Source organism: Castanea sativa, chromosome 6 (genome assembly GCF_040712315.1).
Source record: "Castanea sativa cultivar Marrone di Chiusa Pesio chromosome 6, ASM4071231v1".
Taxonomy (NCBI): domain Eukaryota; kingdom Viridiplantae; phylum Streptophyta; class Magnoliopsida; order Fagales; family Fagaceae; genus Castanea; species Castanea sativa.
The window spans coordinates 60,749,893-60,776,172 of NC_134018.1; the positions used below are offsets into that span (position 1 = coordinate 60,749,893).

General features: G+C 34.7%; 1 protein-coding gene across 2 annotated transcripts; it reads left to right on the forward strand.

Moving 5' to 3' along the window:
* The first annotated feature begins 8,855 nt into the window (after positions 1-8,855).
* On the forward strand, positions 8,856-25,512 carry LOC142640723 (tobamovirus multiplication protein 1). Of its 2 annotated transcripts, none has more exons than XM_075814948.1 (13): positions 8,856-9,160; positions 11,130-11,180; positions 13,156-13,189; positions 14,266-14,352; positions 14,464-14,515; positions 18,425-18,599; positions 18,717-18,812; positions 20,295-20,355; positions 21,301-21,365; positions 21,595-21,669; positions 21,770-21,845; positions 23,196-23,362; positions 25,016-25,512. In XM_075814948.1, exons 1-13 carry the CDS (start codon positions 9,026-9,028, stop codon positions 25,037-25,039), a joined length of 1,098 nt encoding a protein of 365 aa, XP_075671063.1. In that variant the 5' UTR covers positions 8,856-9,025; the 3' UTR covers positions 25,040-25,512. The 2 variants fall into 2 exon arrangements, with proteins under 2 accessions (XP_075671063.1, XP_075671062.1); XM_075814947.1 differs by having other exon boundaries at positions 14,266-14,330; positions 14,424-14,515.
* The last annotated feature ends 768 nt before the right edge of the window (positions 25,513-26,280 follow it).

Below are 26,280 nucleotides of genomic sequence, written 5' to 3' on the forward strand. Positions count from 1 at the left end.
TTTTGGTTACATTTTCTCTTCGGACCACAGTGATCTGGAAAAACTGAGGTTCATAAGCATCACTTAAAGCATTTATAACCATATTAAATATATATCTGCTGCTTGGTCAGTATTTGATTACTTCCTCAAAATCTTTAGGCTTATGGGGAATGATGTGAACGGTTTCTCTGTTGTAATGTATAGATTTTAAAATTGCAAGGGTATTTTATTAATATTGTTGCTTGATTCTGTTGGATAGATAGGAAGGTATTATCCCTTATACAGACAACAAAATGGGGAATGACTCATTGTCCCCCTAATTAGGTACTAAGAAAGACAAAAACTACACAAGGAAAGGATGTAAACATAACTATCCTGAATAAAGAGCTTGTAATTTTCATTGACTTAATTCTCGGTAAGAGGCAATTTGCTTACAAAAAACCAATTACATAGTGGTAAAATGCCATCATCATGGAAAACATATAAAGAAAAAATTACAAAAGAAAGGAAAAATGGCCGCGAAAGAAATAAAACCCTAGGAGCTAAATTTTGGTTGGAGGAGGAGGGTCTTCTTTCTTGTTTGATTCAGAGGTATTAGTGTCTTTGACTGTGGGATAGACCTCTTTAGGTTTTGCCTCTACCTGTTTCACTTTGGCCGCCATATCCTTGGCCTTGGCAGCATCCTTAGCCTTGGCATCATCCTTGGCATTGGCAGCATCTTTGGCCTCTAAAGGGGGCTTGACTTCCTTGCCCTTACCTCTATCCTTGCCCACTTCGCCCTTTTGGCCTTCATCACCAGTCTGGGTAGATTTTTTGGAGGCTTCAAGGGGCTGAGGAAGACCCTGCGCAGCCAAGAGTTGCTCAGAAGAATCTGGGGCAGTGGTAGGAGAAGGTGTGGGGGCAACTGGGATTTCATGAATATCGGGATGGTAGTACACTTTTCCAGGTTGCCTCCACTCCAAGGAAGCAGAGACCCCTGCAAGGTCAAGGGCTTTCTCCTAAGTTTCCTTGCAGTAATCTTTACACACCTCGGCCAGCTCCTCAGCTAACCGGATCTTAGTTTCTTCTACTACACGGTTGTAGGATGCTTGCTTTGCGGGCTTTGCAGCTTCTTTGGCCGCTCAAGCAGAGGCTTTGGTTTTCTCCAAGTCCACCTTGAGCTCTAGAACCAGTTGCTTTTGCGTGGCCAGATTAATTTCCTTTAGATGAAGCTGCTTGCGCTGGTCCTCAACCTGATCCTAGGCGCCCTTTAAGCCAAATTTGCGCTCTTACGCGCCCTCTCCTTAGCGATCAGTTTGTCGGCCAGCTCCTGCTTCTCTTGTTTCATAGCCCCTAGGGTTTTAATGGCTTGGGTGTGGAGTTGGACCTCAGCCTAGGTCTCTTTTCGAACATCCTTGACCCACTCCTCGACCATAAAAACTTCTTGAATAGCCTGTATAAATATGACAGATAAATCAGTAAAGGAGAAAAAGAGAACGGGTGCAAGAGCAAAGGATTAAAAGGAAGCCCTAAAATTTATCTAACATAAGCGATAGCAGAACTTACCATGCCAAGAGGTCTCTTCAACAACATGAAAAGGTCTTGCTACCTCATGTTCTTCACAGCATCCATGTCTCTAGGCAAGAGGATGGATTGCTCCAAAACCTTAGCAAGGTAGGCAGAATGCCCTCTCTGGAATTCTCTAATAGAAGAATTCCACAGGATGGTGGTGCCATCCAACTCCAGTCGAGGAGCCCAAACTCGTTGCTAGCGCACCTCGGTTGCAGTTGGATCCTCCCTGTTGTCCGCGGGGGAGACCTGTTTATCTTTTGCCATTTTTTGCTACTTGGCCCCTTTTGGAGGGACCACTTCTCCCTTCTCAAGTTCCTGATCCTTCCTCTTCTTCTTTAGGTTCTCCATGGAAAGCAGGCCAGTTGTGGTTATAGAAGGAGGAATGTTAGGTGGAAGGGTGGGTGGTAGTTGGGATTTAGAGGCCTTCTTGGATGACGACCCTTTATGCCTAGCAACCATTATATCCTTCAAACCTTTCCTCAAATTTAAAGCCATTGATTCTTCCTCGGTTTCGCTATCTACCTCAGCGATTATCAAAGGAGGTAAATGGCCTGTTGATCTATCAAGCTCACTCTCGAAATCTGAGAGGTCGATTGGATTGATTTTCTCCTCTTCTTCTTTCTCGAGTTGGAATTGGTCTATTTCCTCCTCAAGAAGCAAGCGTGAGGAGGTAGATTCCTCTCTAGAAGCTACTACTTTGGGATGTACAGGAGGGAGAATTGCTGTTATTGGGCGTGCGAGAAGAAGGGGAGGAGACTCGTCGGGTAGGTCTACTCGGGCAAGAAATCCTGCTTTAGATACGTCTATTCTTTGGCGCCTAGGGTCGCCCGCTATGATTGCGTTACCCACGTCTTGGAAAATGGCCGATATTGGCTTAAAGCCCAAGATGAGATGGACTACCCTCAGCTGCCTGTCTTCATTCATGAACACCTCGGACTGTAAAACTCTATTAAGGTCTTCGACGTTGGTTAGGCTTAAGCAAGTCACTACGCGTTGTTTGTCTGCAAAACATCTGAGGAGCAAATTATGATCAGACCAATAAAGTCCGTCATCAAAAGGAAATGTTTGTAAAGACAAAAAAATGAACGATAAAACTAAGAGAACTAAATTCGTGCCGAGGGACCTAATCCTATGGAATCACACCTGGTGTTCCTTCCCGTATTGGGCAGTAAATACTGTCGTGTCACTCCCCGAAGGCAATTAGGTAGTCGTCTTTCATGCCCTTATTGGACTTGGGAAGGCACGATATGAGTCTAACAATGCTGGACCTAAACTTGAGGTAATACCCCGAGTCGGCGAGTGAGTGACACTCATACAAATGGACAACATCATGCCATGTGAGTCTCAAACCCATCTGCTCATTAAGAGCGTCGACGCTACCTAAAATTCTAAATATGTTGGACTCACATTGGTAGGGGCACAACCTATGGTTATACAGGTAGTCTCAAGTTACGTTCCCTATGGGAAGTGTCATTCCTCCTTCTATGAAGGTGATCATAGGAATAACGACCTCCCTTATCCTATTGGTAAGTATTTGATCTGGGGTACAATACCTCAAACCAACTCCCTGCGGAATGTGGTATTTGGCTCTAAAGCCCTCCATACTGGCGGGAGTGTCTACTAGATCTTTGAATCTACCCATTTGAACAAAATAAAAATGAAGATTTTGAAAAAAAGATAAGGATTAGGAAGCCGAGAAGAGTGGCCGAGGAGAAAAGAACCTTGGAGCTTGAAAACTTACGAGAGAAAGAACAAATGACTCTTCAGGATTCTTGAGAGTTAGCAAAGTGAAGAATTCTTAAGGGCTAACCGATTTATGAAATAATGGAAACATTGTGATCTCCCAAGTGTTTAATATGAGAGGCGGGATTGAGTGGGAGTTATCCTACTCAAAATTCAAGGAGAAATTCTGACCTTAGGATCTGCATTGCACCATTGAATGTGGAGGACAGGGCGCTGCCTGGAGCATTTAATGAGATATCACAGGCTTCGAAGCGTCAAAAATAGTTACAAGAGTGGGAAACGACATTCTCACGTGTAGAGGTTGGGGAAGCATGTAGAAGCCGTTGTGCAGGGTCAAAACCCCAATTTTCTCCTTGGATGGGAGAGAAAAATAGAGTTTTTAAGGCTTATTGTAGGGATAAAAGAACCAAGATGTGTTTTTGGGTCATGGGCTTTGTTTGAGGATGTTTACCTGTCTAAGGACGAATTGGTAGTGATAAAGATATCAGACTTAGAGACTCACGAGCAAATTGTGGCAGAAGAAACTAATGGAGAGGTAATCTAAGGAGGGGTATCTCCTCGGCTAAGCAAAGTAAAGGTCATATGGTACGCCATGTTGATTACAACGATCTTTTACGAAATCTTATAAATGAAAATATGTTTCATAGGGGCACAGGAAGCAAGAACAGTTGGAAAATATCTAAGAGAAAGTTGCTACCACCGCATTGAATACTCTGTACCTAAGTCTCTGGCCGCATTAATGAGGAAGTGATATCTGAACAGTGTCCTTACAGCTATTACCTAAAGACTTTCGGAAGGTGTTGATGGGACAAATATCAACATTAGCAATCTAGACCTACATGTGGAGGACAAAAATGGGAGGGAGGAGGTAGTATAAAAAGAAAGAAGGTCCTAGAGAAAAAGAGATCGGAGAAGAAAGGAGAAAACGCTGTAGACTGAATATCTCTAATCCATCTTTGACAGAAAAGAAATATAAGAATCTGTTTCTCGGCTTAAGTCCGAAGACAACTTTCATCATACAAACTAATCCATCTCTATTATTTTGCAATCTTGGGCCATTGTTATTATTGTTTAAGCGCATTAAAAACAAGATTTCTGACCTACTCTCTATAAATTTATTGTATTGGGCTCTTTGGGCCTATACCCTTCCTCTTGTTGGGCTTAGGTACAAATTGCGATCTTACAACTATATATAAAGTTATATTTTTATATTTATACATGTCTAAAAATATACTTTATATGGACCTAAGATTGAATTGCATAAACTTGAAAATTGGTTCACTTGATTTCAAATTATTATTTTTAACTAATAAATAATACAAAGTCCATTCATAGTAAAAATTCATGTATTTGTAAAAGGGTAAACATTTTTAGTTATAGTTTTACTATATATAAGAAAAATAATAAATTAATAAAGTAGCTCGTGATTAATTTCAAACTTGTTTGAAAAAAAATTAATCAAATTTGAATATATTATCTTATTTGGTGATGAGATCAAACTTAGTTTGCATTGAAAATTAAATCAAACTTTTTATTATTGACTTTTTTTTTAATTTATAAACTTCAATATATATTAACTAAGAAACTAAGAAACAAAGAGGGGCATCTTTCTTACAAGCATCTACTACATCAGGAGGAAGATTGCCCAAAATGAAAAAACAAGACATATTAGACTTTTGCAAACTTTGTAGCTACATGGGCAGTATTGTTGCAAGACCTGTCGACCCAAACAAAAGAACATGTAGGAAAGGACTCAATAGCAATACTAATATCAAATATCAAACTCTCAATAACCTAATCTGAGCTGCCCTTACGCCTCAGGACCCATCTAAGCATACCAGGGGCAGCCTAACAAATTTAGAGGCCTAAGGCGATATATTTAAATGGGGTATTTTCGTTATCACTTCAATAATATTTAACTAGTATTTTATATCATAATTTTTTTATAACAAAAATCTACTCCTTTTATTTTGTAATTTTTTTTTTTGGAAAAATGCTAAAGTTATAACAAATTTTACTAAAAAAAACTTTCAAACGATATAGAAATAAATACGATTAGTGACACTTCAAGTAGATAATGAACAAGTATTTGAATGAATGATGTTAGAGATATTATAAATTTTACAACATGAGACTTACAAAGATATATCATTAATCACAAAAATAATTCAAAAATGCATTTAATAGGTTATTAACGTTCACATATCATATTAATTGTCACATTTATATGTAAAATTTTCAAGAAAAATTAATAATATTTCTAGCATTTTCCTATCTAAATTATTTATTGCGATTAGTGACACATATATTTGTAAGGGAAAATACTAGAGATACAAATTCTTTTACAAAAACTTTTACAAATAGATGGTGTGGTGAATGATTATGAATAAATAAAAAAATGTTGTTATTGGTGGGCCTATATGAGAACCAATAAGAATTTGGCCACAACAACAATTTATAAAAATGTTGTAAAATAGTTTGTAAAATTATAGCATTACTCTATTTGTAAGACCTATATATTTAAAGTTGTATTATTTCTAATATTACTCAATACTTTGAGATTTCTTAAAAGTAGAGAAAAATTAGAAAATTAATTTTTTTTCTTATATCTCTAATTTTTTTTTTAAATATATCAATATTTACTCTGAAATTTGGAGCCTTCATCTAAAAAGGGCCTAGGCAGTAGCCTAAGTGGCCTAAGCCTAGGTTGGCCTGAAGCATACCTTACAGTAGCCTCCAAAATACCAATTAGGTCAGCCTTCTCATCAATGCCAGCCTAAACACATGGAAGCTTATTTATCCTTCAAGAATGTGTTACACGTGCATCCCAATTAATGCTCTCAATAGTATTTCTCGTGGGGGTACAATTTTTTCCATATGATGTGTTCATAGCTCTTTAAAGGCTTTACTAACAGCAGTGGTGGTATATTGGTATATTAGTATTTTTTAGCTCTTCAAACACCAAAAAGCATGTTCTAGCAGTGGAGTTAAATCTATTTTTTTTAGCTCTAATGAACAGTGCACATCTATAGATAGATGTGCACTGTTCATGAGAGCTAAACAAAAAAAATATTATTTTATTGTAGTTGGTGTTGTGAATGTTTTTTGAGTTGTGAGATATATTATTTTATTGTGATGTTTATATTATTTTATTGTGTTGAAAGCTAAAATAGATCCACTGCTGCAGCATGTGTGTAGATATGTATAGGTAAAATAAATAAAGTAACTTTTGGTGGAGCTAAAAAGCTAATTTTTTAGCTCCACTGCTGTGGATGCAGTTACTCTATTCTATATATACCACACAATTACCAGGATAAGATTTTTTTCTTTTGCCTTTGAATATTTGATGAAAATGCCATGACAGAAATATGCAACCCACCACTTTTTGACAAAGATACATACAACATTTTGTGGGATCCATGAGTAACTAGTCTGGTCATAGAATAAATAGATGATGGTAGACAAAACTTAAACATCATATACCTATTTTTAATACAAGAAATGTTATATTTACAATAATTTTACAATAAATTTTTAGTAGTAGGTTGTTACTAACTGTTATTAGTGGGAAAAAAGTAATTCTTGTGATGGGTTCAAATTAAAATCAACAACTTACGACATCAAATTTGGTGCAAAAATATTTTAAAAATGTCACGCAGATATTATTTTTTATTTTATTTTATAGATTTCTATGCTCTATTATAAGTTTCTTGATAATTAAGAAATTGACAGGCAAAGAGATTTAGTGAATGTTAGAAATGATGAAGGGTCAGAATCATAAATGAGGACCATGTGTCCCAAACAAAATCGTATCTTTTAGCCCTTTGTAGTTTGTGGTTGTAGTAATTGTATAGGTCTCTGTGGCCCAACAAAACCTTGCTATCAGATCATATATGTATATCTTTGGTATCATTCATACGTTGCTCAAATCAGAAAGTAGTCAAATTACTTGGGCCCTCGTTGCTCACAAACGCCGCGTATTGCAGATAATGCCGTAATTTTAGTACCAATTATCTCTGTGGGCTCTGATAGATATTTCCCTTCAATGAAAAGGAAGTTATCTTATTATATATATATATTTATTTATTGTTTTGTGATATTTAAGGTAAAAATATCTCTTTTAAAAACTATTACTTTAAATTTGTACTAATTGATCTGGTCAAACTTAATTGATATATTGGATTAAAAATAACATGAATTATTATGAAGTGATAATCTTAGGACATTGTCATAAATGAATTACCAAGTTATTGGGAGATTCTCTTTCCTCTATTGAAAATTGCCTCTCTCATTTTGCAGTATTTGTGTCCAAAAAAAAAAAAAATTTAAACTGATATAATAATACTTTGGGTTTTATGGAAAAATATTTGTATTGATTTTAATGAGAAATTTATATTCAGAGTTTGTATTTTACAAAGTTCAATAAACACAAATTATGACATGACTTTTTTCTTTAGATAACTGATATTTTTTTTTCTTTTTATAATAATAATAATTATTGATTTGGAAACCAAATTATGCAATGAGTACATCCTTATCCTTAACCACTAGGCTGAAAATGAGAGATGGAGTTTCTTTCATCCATGCAATTTTTAAAATACAAGATTGCCCAAATTAATTTTGGCCAACTATGATCAAAATTGTTTCTCTAAACTTTGAAGTATTTTAATTTTATTATTTTATTTATATTTATTATACAACGAGTACATCCTTATCCTTAACCACTAGGCTGAAAATGAGAGATGGAGTTTCTTCCATCCATGCAATTTTAAAAATAAAAAATTGCCCAAATTAAATTTGGCCAACTATGATCAAAATTGTTTACCGAAACTTTGAAGCATTTTAATTTTAATTTTTTTATTTATATTAATGAATAATAGCGGAGATTAAAACATTTAAAAATACAGGTTATGATTTCTTCAAAAAAAAAAAAAAAATACAGGTTATGATTATCATAAATATAATACAATCAAAAGAACAATGAAGATATTGGAGAATTTTCTTTCATTAAAAATAGTTATTGAAGGCATATGTGTTGGTTTCTTTTTTTTATATCTTCTCTTGAACTTTTCAAATAATATTTATTTATTTTTAAAAAAAATTCATATAAAAACTACCATGTAGAAGTTCCTAAAACATGATTTTAAAGAAAATGTTACATTCAATTTAACTAACTAATAATATTAGAAAGATATTATTTACATATCAAAAATAAGAAAAGATATTATTTAGCCACAGCGCATGCATAGAAATTCTATCTTATCTAAAAAAAAAAATATTATTTAAGGCATTGTTTAATCCCTTTGTAAGGCATGTACTTGCCAACATGTCCCCAGTTGAGTGAACCTGATATAGTTATATATAAGACAAAATTTCACTGGTGGAGGAGCAAACTGATCCAACAAAGAACCAACACCCATAAATAATATAAATATATAAACTCCCATGTAAAATGTGTATAAATAATAAGCCTCCAAATGGGTCAATGAGCATAGTCTTTTGTTGATTGTTATCCTTATTAAAGGTGCATGCTTGATTCACTTGCAATAAAAACTCCCAGATTTCACTTCACAAATCAAAACAGAAACTCAAACTCTATTTTCCTGTCTTGTCTACCATTACACACACTTTTAATCCCCATCTTCCATCTAAACCAAACACAACAAACTATACAACAACCAAACCAAACCAAACCAAACCAAACTCTGTCTCTGTCTCTGTGTCTCTGTGCGTGTGTTCCTGAGCTAGGAATATGATGAGGATGATGATGTTGGACTTGGAAGCAGAAGCGCAAACCAGAGATTGTTTTCATGGGAAATTGTTGCTAATCCTCGATATTGTCCTGGCTTCCATCAATGGCATTCTTGCTACTATTGCATTTTCTCAGGTGTCTTTTTCTTTTGCACACCCAATTCTCTTTTGTAATCTCTCTATTCTCTTTGTTTGTTGGCTTTGTTAGGCTCTTGATGTAAAAGTTTTTTCCTTTATTTGTCTCTTGATGAGAAATGTTGTGCATATGTTTGTCCTGGTTTTGATTAGAATTGAATTTAGATAGTTTATATTTGAATTTTGTGCTGTGTTTGGTTTTTAAGGAAGAATATAAGAGAATGAACGGTTCTGGAATTTTACGAGGGCTTGCTCTGACAGTTTGAAGTGTTTTTCTCCCCACTTTTTTATTGAGAGACACCCAATTCTCATTTCTTTGATTACCATCTTGTGGGCAATTAAATGGAGCATTAGACTATGTGTGTTTTGGTTTTTTAGGAAAGAATTGGTTAGAAGGTTATGAAAAGAAAAGAGAACCATTTCTTGATTGAGAAATGAGCATCAAACAGTGGGGTAGTGATCTAATGGGAATCTTGGTATATGTGGCAGCCGACTTGATTGTAGAAGATTCGTGTGAATTGGACCTGAGATTGAACTTCAAAACGTCATGCTTGTCCAAATCTATACACCAAGTGGGTGCTTTAAATTTGTCTTTTATGAATAAGTTGTGAAGTAAGCTTTCTCTTAGGTGTCTCAAGTCTTTTTGTTTCTATAATGGCAATCTACCTCGTGTCTTAGAGTCTGTCTGTAAGGGTGATTGCCCCCCTATTAGTTTCTCTTTAATCTAAATCGCAGGTTATCAACAAAAAAAAAAAAAAAGTGAGCTAAGGGAGGAAATTGTGGAGGGAGCCCCCCCTCTTAACAGTTTTCATAATCTTTTCTAATTTAAATTGATTTTTTTTTTCTTTTTAAGACGTACTTTTTTATTCATTTTCACTTTCAAAAATAATAACTAATTATTTATCATTTGGGATTATAAATTCTTAGTTTGCCATTACGTGTGTCATGTGATTACATTCTATAAGCGTAGAACTATTTAAAAATAATGTTATTTTCACAAATAACCATGTTGACAAACCTTTCACAAACTCTATTCTTGACATTTACTTCTAAAGCCAATATACATATATCATGAGATGTGAGGCATTGTTAAAATTTGGTGTAAAATGTTTTTGCCAGTGATTTTGCTTATATTTCATGTGATGTGACATCAATTTCTTCTTAATGAGTTATGCACACCAAGAAAGTATGCATTAATTTACGTTCGTGCTTACATACATAAGATTAAATTAGTTTGTGACTTATATCTCCTTGTCATTAGACTATAAATTGTTGAAATAGAATAGTAGATAAGTAACTAACACTAAAGTTTTTCAAATCAATATTAAAGCTTGGCACCCTTTGGAAAAAAATTCTGGTTTCACCATTGAATGGAGGTGTCTTTAGCCCTTCACTAAAAAACCACTACTCATGGTGTGATCCTTTCCTTCAATTAATCTATTTTGCATAATTAATCACATTTTCTACTAGTGTGCAATTGGGATAGATAGCTAGAATGCATTATAAGGGTGGAATCATTGATCATATGGCTGATGGCTATAAGTAAAGAGTTTCCCTTTAGAAGCAGAACACTATAGTATACCCACCCACCCCCCCCCCCCCCCCCCCAAAACAACATACACACTTTTTTCATTGGTTAGAATTGAAGACAAATATTGATCCCATCCCACCTCTTTTCCACTTGACCAATGCCTAGGATCAAATCTATAGTTTATTTTGAAGGAGATGCAGAAGAGGTCTGTCAACCATCTCAATTTCGACCTACCTTTGAGTTCCCATTAATTTCTAATTTTACCAGTTTGGCTTATTTTTGTTAGGACAAGGGGCTTGGAAAATTTTCTTTCATATTGTTGATGCTATAGATACTAATTCATCTGCTAATTTAGTCACTAAATGCTTCAAAAGTATTATTTTGTTTCAATTTTATTTTTTTCAAATCTTGTGATGTATTTTGCACTTTGTTTTGCCAGCTCATCAGAATTCATATGCGGAGTCAACAAAATGGATGGACACGTCAAAAAGTAAGTGACGTTTTCTGTTACTTTTCAGACTTGATTTGCTTAAAACCGGGGGGGGGGGGGGGTGAAGCATGAATTTTATAATGAAGTAACATTTTTAGCATCACTACATGATATTCAAACTTTTAAAAGCCTAAAGTTGGAATTTTGTTGATTGCAATAATGAATTTCACTTTCTGGAGTACATAGGAGGAACTCTATGGGCAGGTAGTTGAGGTGACTTGTGGGTGGGGACAGTGGTGTTTGGTTGAAGTGAGCGGACTGCATGTGGTTGGGATGTGTTGAAGAGTAGTATTAGAAGGGGCTTGGAGGCACTAATCATCCTATAAAAAATAGGTGATGGTGTTGGAGTTCAATTTTTCCATGACTTGTGGTGTAGGAAGGCCCTTTAAAAGACACATTCTTAGAAATTTCTTTATTGTGGGGCATAGAATGAGTAATTAAATAGGGTGCCAGATACTCTTGGAAAAGAATTTGGCAAGTTAAGGTTTCCCCAAAAGTGTCATTTTCGATTGTCAATGGCCCCGGGTATGTTCCTAATGCTGGATAATCTAAGAAATTGTGAAGATATTTTCTCAGAGTGGTGTTGTTTTTGTAAATGTAGTAAGGGACATAAAGGGCCATCTTTTACTTCATTGCCCCTGGGAGTTTTAGTCTCTTGTAGAGGCGGAAAAATATGGAAGATGGCTCTGTTATGTGTTATGTGGGCTATCTGGCATGAGTGTAATAGCTGGACATTTGAAGGGGTCAAGCTTCCTAGCCACATCGTCAGAAAGTCCACTCTGGGATGTTTTTATGAATGGATGATTGCCCTTAGCAGTATTCATTCTTGTCTTCTTCTTAGGTGTAGTATTGTACGCATTTCTGTGCATTCAGATTGTTACATTTGTCTTAATGAAATAATTTTTACATCATCAAAAAAGAGGGGTGGGGGAGTTCTTGTCTCTTGTTTTCTCCTTGGTTATGATTTTGTGGGTTATACCCAAGACTGTGGCAGAGTTTTGGAAAGGTAGCTTTGGTAGGTGGTGTTGTGTTCATAATTTTAAGCATTATTTATTGTGCATTTCATGGTGAATCTTGCACAAAAGAAATGCTCAACTTATGACAGCATAGAGCTTTCAATGATTAAGTTGAAGTCTGTATTTCTTAGATTGCTTTACTAAGTAATCTAATTGCTTTTCCCTCCCTTCTTGTTTTTATTGTTTTGATCTTTGAGTTTTAGGTCCAAATTTACTTTTTCTCTTTTACTCTTTCTCATTTGAGGTTTCTCTTGCAAATTTCCTGTCTACTTGAGTTGCAACCCTTCTTGTACACTTCAATAAATATGATTTCTTATTAAAGTAAAAAAGTTGGAAGTCAATGGGCTAATAGCAAGGGCTGGGTTTAAGAATTGGGTATAACATTGCTTCTACTCTTCATGATAATTTGTAAAGATCCTTTTCTCAGTTTTCTGAGTATCTACTAGTTAATGAGTAATTTGAAGATCGGATTTTCATTATTCTAGTAGTACATATCTGTAAGCTTAGTGCATGATTTTTATAATCTCTCTCCCTCTCTCTTTCTTTAGCATAGTTTCATATAGAACAAAAAGGTTAGTCACTTCTGGATTAAGTTGTTAGAATTTTTTTGTTTATTCTTACAAATGAATATATTATAGCGCATGGAACTCTAGGTATTTTTAGGAGGCAATTTTATGGATTTTCTTTTTTTCTTTTTTCAATGTCCACTTTTTATTTGGTGACATTTTAGGTTCTATGCCTATTTATTTTTAAACTAGAATTATACGTTTGTGTCTGTGGTTATTTTTTTTGTTCTTGTTTCTTTTGGTCTCATTTTTTGGCAATTTATTATTATTTATTACTGTTTTTGTTGTTGTTGTAGTAGTATAATTATGATTATTATTTTTATAGTGATTTTAGTTGTATATCATTTCACTATTTAGAAATACTCTTTTACAGGAATGAATGTTCATTTGCAGGTACTCCATCTCATGATCGGCTCTTCCAACTTGGGTAAGGATGACGTCATGGTATATATCATGATAATTTTGCTTACATAACATTTGATTGGAATAAAATTCAAGGTTCTGAACCCTAATTTAGATTGAATTGGGTCATTTTAGAGATGTTTTGGAATTTTAAAAAATGTTTCAAAACATAGCCTTGCATAGGTTAATTAGATGTTAAGTCTCAGTTTCAAATTGAGCATCAATCATTTTAGATGTAGCATTGATTTGATGTATAAAGTAGCACGCTTAAATTTTCCACTCAAATATGGAATTAATGTACTAAATGCATTGAGCACATTAAATCTTCTTCTCGTAGATGCTGCTGGATGATTGAATTGGACAATTGTCCTAGTTCTGTTGACATACCCATGACAAAGACTTGGGATTGATATATGTGTGTGTGACAAATGAAAGAAAAGTAAAGACAAATAAGAGAAGAGAAAGTTATACACATACACTTATGTACTCTTCTTCAATTCATATTATGATTATTATTTTAAAAAAATTATATTGATAAGTTACACACACAATAGGTCAGGCCCTTGCATTGATAAGTCACACCACAAGAGGTCAGGCATTGGTGCAATGGCAAGTGCCTTCCATTGAAAGTAACATGTCACAGATTCAAGTTCAGGAATCAGCCTGTCCAAAAACACTGGGGCGAAGACTACCTACCAATCACCTCTTGTAGACCCTGCAAAAGTAGGAGCTTTATGCAGTAGGTACAACCTTTTAACTTGTACACACCGAATGGGTCTTGCATTCACAACCTCACCAAAAGAGAAGGAAGTGCTAGTTTAGCCATAGCTCGTTGGCAGCAATATGTAATGTGTTGAAAACATATCCCATGAAGATAACCTTCACGACCAGCCATAGCTTCCATTTTAAATCTTCTTTCTACTGATTCTTAGATACACTTAACCAGTTTATAGAAATGCAAACCTTGTTATAATGCCTGAGTACTTTTGAATAAGAGAACATAAAAGATTGTCTAACGTGTCATGCTTGTATTTTTTTTTTTTTTTGGCCTAAATATTGTAGGCATAATTTAGTCATGGGATCTGATTTCTCTTTTTGCAGGTTATTTTATATACTTTATATCTGCGCTTGTTGCTACCTGCGAAGGGTGGCTTTGCTGGTCTAACGTGTGTGGGTTTTTACTCTTGGGTATGTTTCCCTTAGTCATTAGAAATTGCTATGCGGGTATAAATATCTTCTTTTGAAATCCTTTAATTTAGGGTCCACTGGTGGTTCTGAATGATGAAAATATTGCTGCAGCTTTTCCCAAAATTCTATTTCTTGCAGCATTTCTCCTCCTCCTATCCTTCTGGTAAGGTTTATTGTATTTAAAATTACAACTTTATTTTTGTATAATGGAAGCTATATATTTCTGTAATATTAATTTTGACATTACTTGATATTTTTTGCATTTTCTGTTGGATTAAAAACTGTGTACGTTAGTTATGTGAACAGAATTTAATGAAGATTATTATCATATGACATCAGTACAATTTGGACATCATAGAAATTCTTTCGTTCAATATTGTGAATTAGCAATCATCTCTGTTTTTATCAATATTGTGTTTGTGAATTGTCTTCCTTAATTATGTGCTTCCATCAACATATATCATTGCTTGTACATTTGGCAACAGATTGGCATAATGCTTATGTTCTGCATTCAAGCCTCTTGCCCATTGTACTTCTTGAATCCTATATCTTTCATGTTAAATTCATATATCAGAATTTCCAGACAAATGAACATACAAGGATGAATCACACATTTGTTGCTAATATTGAAAATTCCCTGTATAGTAATTATATAATTGATGGGCTGGTGATCATATAAGAAGCTAATTGGTATCATTCATGGTTCTAACTATATACTTGTATTTTTCATATATAAACACTGGAATTGAAGTAAAATTGAGGAGGTGGCTCATAGACCTGTCTTAGATGATGTAGATTTTTCTAGCATCTCGGTGGAAGATGCGAGTTGGTTAGATAGGCCTTTCGAGGAAGAAGAGGTGTTTCAGGTGATCCATGACTTTAATGGTGATAAGGCACCTGGCCCGGATGGCTTTTCCATGGCATTTTTCCAGTCTTGTTGGGGTGTTTTGAAAAATGAAATTATGGCTGTATTCCACAACTTCCATACTCAGGCGGTGTTTGAGAAGAGTCTTAATGCTTCATTCCTAGCCCTTATTCCTAAGAAAGTGGATGCTGTGGAGGTCAAGGATTATCGGCCTATTAGCTTAGTTGGTGGGATGTATAAAATTATTTCTAAGGTGCTGGCTAATCGGCTTCGTAGGGTGGCGCATGGACTTATTTCGGATTCACAAAATGCTTTTTTGAAGGGCAGACAAATTTTGGATTCCGTCTTGATTGCTTCTGAATGTATTGATAGTAGATTGAAGTCGGGAGTTCCGGGGGTGCTATGTAAGTTGGATGTGGAGAAGGCGTATGATCATGTGAGTTGGGATTTTTTAATGTATATGATGCGGCGTTGTGGTTTCTCAGAAAAATGGAGAAAATGGATAAGGTATTGCATTTCAACTGTGAAGTTTTCCATTTTGATCAATGGTAGCCCATCTGATTTCTTTGGAAGTTCTAGAGGACTTCGGCAAGGGGATCCCTTATCTCCATTGTTGTTTGATATTGTGATGGAGGCGTTGAGTCGTATGTTGGATGTGGCTGTATCCACTGGGCAATTCTCAGGCTTTTCTGTGGGCAGTATGACTGGTTCTTCAGTAATGGTATCTCACCTTTTATTTGCGGATGACACATTGATTTTTTGTGATGCGGAACCTTCTCAGATTGCTAATTTGAGGGCGATTCTTGCTAGATTTAAGGAGGTGTCAGGGCTTCGTATTAATTTAGGGAAATCTGAGTTGGTACCTGTTGGAGGGGTACCCAATTTGGAGGCTTTGGTGGGTTTGTTGGGGTGTGGACAGTCTTCTCTGCCCTTGAAATATTTGGGCCTTCCTTTAGGTGCAAAATTCAAGGACTTATCTGTTTGGAACCCTATTCTTGAGAGAATGGAGAGGAGATTAGCAGGTTGGAAGAGAATGTATTTATCTAAAGGAGGTAAGGTGACACTCATTAAAAGTTCACTCTCGTCCTTACCTACATATTTCCTTTCCCTTCTTCCTTTACCGGGTAAGGTGGCTAAGCGTATGGAGAAGATACAGAGAGATTTTTTGTGGGATGGGATTGGTGGTGAACCTAAATTTCATTTAGTTCATTGGGCCAAGGTTTGTAGGCCTTTGCAGGATGGGGGGTTGGGTATAAGACAGTTGAGTAATTTTAATTCTGCCTTATTAGGTAAATGGTTGTGGAGGTATGGTACCGAGACTGATGCTTTATGGAGGAGGGTTATAGAGGCAAAATATGGGAACATGTGGGGTGGTTGGTGTACGAAGAAGGTGACAAGTCCTTATGGGGTCAGCTTGTGGAGATATATTAGAAGTGGTTGGTTGAACTTCTCTAAACTTCTTGTTTATGATGTGGGGGATGGTACTAGAGTAAAATTTTGGAAGCATGTATGGTGTGGGGATTGTACTCTCCAAGAGGCCTTTCCGGAGCTATATTGTCTTAGTAGGTCCAAGGACTCCTCAGTGGCTGAAGTTATGGGTTGGTCCTGCGGGAGGTTTCATTGGAACGTGCAATTTTCGTCGTCCACCACAAGATTGGGAAGAGGAAGCTTTTGACCGGTTCATGGGGCTAGTCTATTCCTCGTCACCGAGAGGGTTTGGTCCAGATAAGGTTTGTTGGAAGTCTACAAGGAATACAAGTTTTGAGGTTAGAAGTTATTACAGTTCCTTCTACCCTAATAATCTTGTTTCCTTTCCATGGAAAATGATATGGCAATCGAAGGCGCCTCCAAGGGTAGCCTTCTTTTCTTGGTCTGCTTCCTTAGGTAAGATCTTAACAACAGACAACCTTCGTAAAAGACGAGTGATAGTTCTTGACTGGTGCTTTATGTGTAAGAGGTGTGGGGAGTCGGTGGATCATCTCCTACTTCATTGCACCATAGCTTGGGAGTTGTGGTCTTTGGTTTTTTGTTTGTTTGGCATTCAGTGGGTTATGCCTCGACGTTATCGAGGTGTTTGAGGCTTGGCAAGGAAAGTTTGCGCGACATCGTCACATTGATGTTTGGAGATTAGTACCTCACTGCTTGATTTGGTGCATTTGGCGAGAAAGGAATGCTAGAAGTTTTGAGGGTTGTGAACGATCTTTGCTGGAGATTAAGTCATTTTTCTTACACACACTTTTTGAATGGAGTGTGGTTTTTTCTCATTTTTCTTGTTCTTCCTTTTCTATTTTTCTTGACCGTTGTTCTTTTGTTTCTTGATTTTTGTACCCATAGTACATCCCCAATGTACTCATCTTGGCTTTTTCTTTATTATTTTTAATAATATTCTTACGTTATTTATCAAAAAAAAAAGTTTTGCAGACAAGATGACTTGATATGTTATGAGCTTACCATTCTAAAGGATTAGCAAACTTCACCTTTGCATTAGTAAATAGTGTTTGAATGATATCAGGTTCTATCGTTTTAGTCCTTTTTACTTGTCAAAAAAAAAAAAATCATTTTAGATTTCTCTTGTTTGTACGTGTTGTACATATTGATCTTATTGTATCTCAGCATTAGAAGCTTATCATGAGTCTTATACTGCTTTTGAATATATTTTAGTGATAAATCACCGATTGTACCAGAAGCTTTAATTGTTAGGAAATGGTGAATTTAATTGTTTAACCATAATTTTAACAATCCCCTTCACATGTTGGTCCAAACTCCCCCTTCATAAATGAGGTCTAATATGTGACTCTTTTAAATAGGAGCTAGAGCAAAGACAGGGTTCAAACTTAGGACCACCCGCTCTGATAACTTGATAAATTACCATCCCAAAAGCTAATGCTATTCAAAAATGGTAAATTTAATCATTTAACCATAATTTTAACATCTATATTGTATGATGTTGCCTTCAATATTTCAAACTCATCATTGGTAGCATTTAGCATAGAAAGGAAATTGGTTTTTGAAGTCTATATATTATCTCATGTTCATATTGCATCAATAAAATAGAAAATTAAATATGCAGTAGTGCATATTTATGAATCATATTGATACAATCTGCAAAGTCTACATGTACTTTATCCCTCTCGGGCTAGTAGGTTCAAATTATTATACTTGACACAATGCAATGAAATTATGTTTCTATGGATAATGATTTTATAGGGTCGACCTCTGCCATCAGGCAAATGATGAAGAGGACGATGATGATGAGACTAGCATTCAGCAGACCTTGTTGGAAAAGTTGAGTAAACCTAGATCATCAAGCACAGATGGTCATTGGAGATGTTGCTCATTTCATGGCATTCATATTGGAACCAGGCAAAAATTTGTGATCACGGTAATGGAAATAGAAATTTTCAGTTTTTTTTTTCTCTTCTTTCTCTTGGGTTTTATTAGTCGCTTGCTGTGGAATATTTTTGGGTTCATCTAATTTTGGGGCTTGTTCTCCCTCTAGGTTGTTATGCTTGTTTTTGCCTTAATGATATCATTTGCTGTCATAATCTGGATTGGTGCGGGAAAGAATCCTATTGAATCCTCATTGGTTGCTCGGGTATGTATATTTTTCTGTCTATCATGTGTGAAATTGCCTTAACATGCAATTATTAAGTCCATTGAATCTATATGTCTTTTTACCTAAATTTGAACAATTTAAACCAGGAAGCTTGCTTATTTCATATAATCAAGCAATAAGGGGTTAATGAATTTAAGTAAATATAGTTCAGCTGAAGCCAGTTCCTTTTTCTTAGTTGGAGAGAAAGACTTGGACCAATAAGGCTTGCCTGATTTTGTTATACATTACACATATTGTTGGGATTTGAAGATTTAGCTATGTTAATATCACCTTTGCAGATAAGTTATTTGGCATCATTCAGTTGAGGTTTGACTTCATTGGGTTACCAAGTAGTGTTAATGGGTTAGGCACTACTTATTTTCTAGTATTGTTAGAATTATGTTTAAGTGATTAAATTCACTATTTCCTAATAGCCTAAGTTTTTGGGTCATTCAGTAATTTATCATGATGTAATAGTAGTAGGTTCTGAGTTTGATCCTTATTTCCTCTCTACCTCCCATTTAAAATGTTCCCACATGTTGGGCCCCATTATTAAGAGGGAGTTTAGGCCCACACGTGAGGAGAGTGTTAGAATTATGGTTAAGTGATTAAATTCATCATTTCCTAACAGCTTAAACTTTTTGGACAAGTGATAATTTATTGGTCATGAAATTAAATATTTATCTTGTACTTGATTAATAAAGGAACCTAAATCTGGTGTCAAAGTACTGCTATACAGCTATAAGCTATACAATTTAGTAGCTTTTGATATTCTGTAATCAGTGATAACGACATATAAAATGTTTAGCAAGATTAAAGTAGCACAGTTATGCACAATCTTCTAAGAAAAATTCATCACAGTTTTTTTGTTTCCGTGAATTGTATATAAAAAGAAAAACTAAAAGCTTCTGTCCTTTATTTCCAGCTTTTTTATGTGGTCAGCTTTTTGTTATTTGATAATTTTTTAATATCAGTATATGAAAGAAACTAATTTTTATGAAGGCGATTCTTTATCTTCTCATGGTGTGGCATCATTTTCTTTTTGGAAGTTCAAAGAATTTTTTGGTACATACAAACCCTCAGGCTTTGCTGGCTATTTCGGTATACATTTTTATCAGTCTATGTTTCAGTTATGAATCAACAAGTGTATATAGATATTGGTGATTCAGTGATAGCTCTTGTGATTCATTTTAGTTAATAACCCTTACTCGAGCTAAGTATCTAGTACATTCTTGATTTTTGAGTTTGACCATACATTCTTCCCTGTTCTTGCTTGTGCTAAAACATGTTGAGTGGTGCATGGTTTTATTTGCATAATGGGCCATTCTTAACATTGATGCTGGCTGGCACGAGAAGGAAACGTTTTTGCTTTTTTTGAGTTGTTATTTTAATAAAATCTTTATTAAATCTTTGGATTTGGTCTTTTATGTATTCGTTTGGTATGACTTGTTATTATTGGACAATAACGCAATTATTGTGCAGGTATTTGAAGATTTTCTTGCTGTAACTTCCCTTTCTCTGGGAGGAGCATTAGGCTGTTATGGTGAGTAAATTTCACCAGAGTTTTGTGTTTTTAGTATGTTGTGCATTTGTGATAGGAAGTTCATACTTTTATATCCTTAAATTCCTTGCAAGCATCCGCCTTTTTTATAATCACATTTCTTTATGTGGACTTGTTGATTCAATGACTTGCTGTTTCGGAGCATGCTGGCAGACTGGCTAAAATTTTTAATCTAGATATTAATATATTCTGTAATGGTCATGACTTTTGCAATGTCTAAATGTCAGTTTCAACTTGTAATTTTGTTTTTCTCTCTTTTAAGCAACACAACAGCAATCTTAGGCTCGGTTTGGTACACCCACTCAAACACATGTTTTCAGTTTTTAAACAACATTACACGTATTTCCACACACTTTTTCACCCACACGTATTTCCACACATGTTTTCAGTTTTTAAGTGCATGTGCCAAACACCCCCTTAGTAATCACAATGCTCAAATCATGCACCTTATAGTGCCCAATTTTTTTATATGTAATCTATCTTTATGTTGATTTTGGTTTAGTTCTTGTTTGTTAATCCTACTTTCTATTATGGCAAAATATGTCATGGTTTTCGGGATGCAAAAATAGCTATTTTAGGTGAAAGTTTATTGGACTGCATGGGAAGCTACGGTGGTTTATATGATTCACTTGAAAATTTCAACAGGTCAAATAGTTCTGTTTATTATAAGATATCTGGGGTGACAGAGAATGTTGATAGCATATTTATCTGAATTTTAAATTGGATGGTCTCTACATAAGTACCCTTGAATGTTTGAATGCCAATTTCAGCACTCTAGTACTTTATTATATTGTTTTTTTGTTTCTCCAATTTTTAGAATTTGGATTTGTTAATGGTGATATTTTGTTCCTTTTGACAATAAGAACTTGAGTGTGCTGTCAGTGATTTAACTTCGTTCCTTTTTCTTGATTCATTATAATATTTCAGGTCTTATGCTATTCCTTAAATTGAAGAAAGTACGGTCTGAGAAAGGTTCATCAGAGGTGTGGAAGGTATTCTATTTTAAACTATTTTTTATTATTTTCAGCCAAAAAAAAAATTTATTATTAATATTATGTTTGTCAATTAGTTTAATAGAATTTCTTGTCAAAAACTTCATATTGTGCTTACTTTATTGGACTTTGCAATACTCATTTGCATGAAAATAAATTTTAGCCTTGCATAAAATGGCAGAACTATTGAATAAATTTGAAGTCTTGGAAAATTTGCTACCACATGCAGGTTGCTGGTTTAGCAGTTGTCTCTGTTGTATGTTTTACATCAAGTGCATCAGTTGCTCTTCTGACAGATATTCCTGTAAGACTGTTGGCCCATAGACCTTCTACTATTCCCTCGATTGCATTCCTGATTTTAGCATGCAAACTACCTTTCTGACATCACTCTAAACTTATTGCAGCTTTTTTACCATTGGAATCTGAAGAAAATAAATAGAGTAAAAGAAGTTGTTCTTCTGATTCTGTACTACTTTATAGGTACTTTCATCTACCTTTTGTGGTTCTTGTTGGCTAATAAAAAATTGAATATTATGGTTTTGTGAAAATTTGGTTCACATTAGTATCCACTATACACATTACCTTAGCCTGTGCTTTATAAGTTTTTTGACATCAATATCATTTCCAAACTGAATTGGAGCTTATGACCTGTATATCAACATTATCAGCTAAGTTTCTTTTCTTTTCTGTTTGTTCGTATGTCATTTCATTTGTACATATTCATTATTTCCCTTGGGTCATTTTGGAACTGAGAGAAGAGTTGAAGTTAGAGATAGTGCCATGATTATTCGTTTCAATTATATGTTACTTTAACTGTAAAAATATTCTCACTCTTAATCCTCATTATTTGGTTTTTTTTTTCCTAAAAACTTTTCCTTGTTATAGCTCAAAAAAGCTATTTTACAGACAAACATCCAATTTATATGCATATATGTATACGTAAATGTACATCATTTGTAGTGGAGAGTATCAACTCTGTTGAGGAAAAAAAAAACATTGATAATTACACGGATTGTGTAGGAAGTTCCCCTGAAGTTTGTGGAAAGAGGTTATCGTGCCTATCTTGCTTATAATGTCATTTGTTAATCCTTTCAGAAAATGTGAGTGAGAATTTTATACAGTTGAAGCTTGATATTTCAAATTGAAGGTGATATAAATTCAGTTTATATCAATCATCATTACCCATAACTTGCTCATTAATTCTAAGTAGAAGCTCCAGCTTATCAAGGTCATAATTGATACTGTCACTATCATCAACTCCACCACTAATCACTATTTAAAAACCTTTAAGATTGTCACTAGGGAATTTGTTCAGAAATGCTGCAACCAAAGGAGCACCAGAGTTTTTCAATAGTTGCTTGGCCAAATAGGTTCCTACAGACAATATCACTAAGCAGAGCAAAAGTTTTTCCATGAGATGGAAATGAAACCTATCGTTTGTGAATTAGTGATTGTCGGATAGTGAGCTGATCAAACGCATTTCATTGAAGCACATATATTGTACTCATATGATGTGAGGATATGCTTCTGTGAGCTTGTAAAACAATTTGGGGGAACTTTGGTTTTCAACTTATCTAATGAAGAAGGCTATTGTTATTCTTTTCAATGTAGTTTAAGCTTTATCCCAATAGAAACTTCTAAGGCAACTTTCATTTCTTACTGTGCATATATGGTGCTTGTGTGTATCTTTTGTGGATAGTACAATAGTTTTTATTTATTGCTGAAGGTACACAATTCTGTGTTTATTGCTTGCATTTTTAAATTTGACATTCTCAATAAAGAGTTAGCATTTCTGTCATTTTAATTAAGTTATGAGGTTATCCTTGTTAGGTTGTTCGGTGCCTTCAGCTTTTGTATTATGGAATATGAGAGAACTGCCACCACCAATCAAAATTCAGAAACAAGAACAATCAAGAGCAATCGCTTTTATCAGCCATGAAGCAGTGGCCACTCGTCCTCCTCAGCATTGGACCAGTGCCACGAGTTCAAAAAATCAGGTTTCTCTATCACCCACTATTTCTTTTGGAATATAAATATTTATTTGAGTTTAGGTGAGGCAAGTCCAAAGGACTCTTCTTTAGAAGGGTTCCATATGTTATATATATATATATATATATATATATATATATATATATATATATGTGTATGTATGTATGTATGTATGTATGTGTGTGTGTGTGTATGTATATTTATTTATTTATTTGAGTTGCTCCCAAACATGACCTTTAGGCTGTGATTTTGTGATTGAGAATGTATTGAATTCTGGGGCATTTTTTCTCCTCTTTGCTGTTTTGTTCTGTAGGTAAATATCTGAGCAAGTCTTGTCCCTTCCACAATGTATTTTAACATTATCCTCTGTATATTGCTTGACTGATCAATTATACTAATAATATATAACATTTCATTTTTTATATGAAATTTAAGTTTAGAGTTAAATTTGTACATAGTTCATTTTTTATTAAATATACACACCCAATGCTGTTGAATTCATGACCTACCCTCCATCTTGCTCCTAAAAATTAGAAGGGGGAGATGGCATTTCAGCTTGAGTTCATTGGAAATATTCATACTTAATCTTGCCATCTCAGGTTGATTATCGAAGTCTAGTATCTTATTCACAACAAATTTTGAGCTCATGGGCATGTGTTGTTCCCTCATCCAATTCTCAACTGACAACTATGGTGATAAATCCCTAGGCTGGCTACCCAAGGATTTTCCAGTAGGATTCAAATTCCATTTGAAGCTTTCCTGCTTTCTTATTCTTAGGGACTTTGCTTCCATTCAAATCTCTATGGCGATTGCTACACGTCATTTTAGCCCTGTGAATCTTTAAAACTGAAGCAAATATACAATGAAGCTTTTGAATAAATTGAAATTTAAAATCCAGAGATGCTTTTTTCTACCCATAATTAGTTTTATATTATTTATTTTAAATATGTTTTCATGTATATGGTAAAATGAACCTTCACCACTACTAGCCTCTCCTTTAGATGCCAATAGGAGGCAAAAAAATATGACTATTTCATACCTAGTACATATTCTTGTGTGACATTATTGCCCCACTACTCTGAAGAAATTGTTTGGTTATTGTGCAATTAACTGAACACAACATGTTGTATCTTATACTGTCTGAAATCCTTTTATCTCATTAGTCACATATTTAGATTGATAGGATTTTTCTCCAACCCCCCCTACATGGCAACTCAAATGAGTATCCATGTGTACTTATAATCACATAACCTATTTGATAGTCACGTGACTTGTTTAGAAAACTGAGTTATGTGATTAAAATACATGTGGATAGTCTAGTGAATCTTCATGTAATGGGTTCAAGAAAACTTTGTTCTTTGAGAGTTTATTAGCAAAAAAGGAAGTCACATGGAGTAGATTTGAAAGGATGGCATGCTGCTTCACTGTTCAAAATTCGAATTGCAATTTCCTTTTGTTGACCCAGTAGTAGAGATAGAGACTGAGTAGCAATATTTTGTTCCATGCATTTGTTACTTAGAGCTATGATATCCTGGTAGAAGTAGGAACAGAGCTATATCCTCAACTTCTCCGTAGGTTTTGGTTATTATCACTATAATGTGTATTACATGACGATAAAATTGGAGATGACATTATCAAAGCCGTTTTGCTTTACATTGCAGGCATCAAGAGCAAGTCCCATATAAGGAAATCTAATGGAGTTGGAAAACATTGTGCCATGCTTTTGCCAGGCCTAGAAAAGAAATGTTGGACACACAAACCTAGTGTTCAAAATGAGTTGGAACTTCGATGGTGCATTCCAAATATCTAAAGAAGCTGGTGGCTCAATGTTCTTTACAAGCTGTGAAACACAATCGTATGTTTTTTCCAGCTTCAGTTCATGTACAAAGTTGCTAGTGCAGGTTGATGTAGGGGAAAAAGAAGTCCACTTTTCCCAATGGATGCTCTAGATTTTACCCATCATGTTGTAGATCATCCTCTGATAATGGTTGGATACATCCACTTTATGTATGGATACAACACAAAGTAAATGTTTTGTATAACATGATAGTGAAGTAAATAGAAGGTAAATTGGTATAGTATAAAAGCCGGAAACAAATAAGACTGCAAACTTCTTGTGATGTATCCTTCTCTATTAGTTTATTGACATTGCAAGAAATCTCTCTCTCTCTCTCTCTCTCTCTCTCTCTCTCATACATCAAGGGTGGGAATACTTTGTCCAAGCTAATTGTTGAACTCTATTTGACCCAAAATTTTTATACAAATTTAAGTTTCTGTTGGTTACAGATTGAAGATTCTAAGTAATCATATACTGATATTTTTATTTTTATTTTATTTTATTTTATTGTTGTTGTTATGTCTAGGTTTATATGTTAAAAAATTGGTTTGAATTTAATAATTTGTTTCTAGATCAGATAATTTAGTCATAAATTTTATCAAGCTTGGATGGAGGATTTTCATCATTGTATTGGTTCCATGGTGGACTCTGACATGAATACTTCTGTAGTTACTTATTTTCTTCAATCAAGATACCTTTTCCTCAAAAAATAAAAATCATAAGTTATATAAATTTGGTCTTGATATGGTGGCTTATAAAAAGAGCCAAAGTTGTCCAATCTAATTGATCTTGGAAACCCCTAAACGCTTGAACATAGCTCTTTTCTTCTTTGGAAAAAAAAATTTAGAAAGAAAACAAAAACAGAGGTCTTTCTAAACGCTAGAAAGAAAGCTCTTAGTTAATGTGTAGTGAGTTCAGACTGTTCAGTTGCTTTTAAGTGGTGGTGTAATATTATCACATGAGAAAATTTATAGACAAAAACTTTGACATCTGTTGATGTGACAAATTGTTAATGGTAAGTAAAAAAGTAATTTTAAATATAAGCTTTCCAATTAAACTATTGTCAAAATTTTCTTGCATAGCATTGCT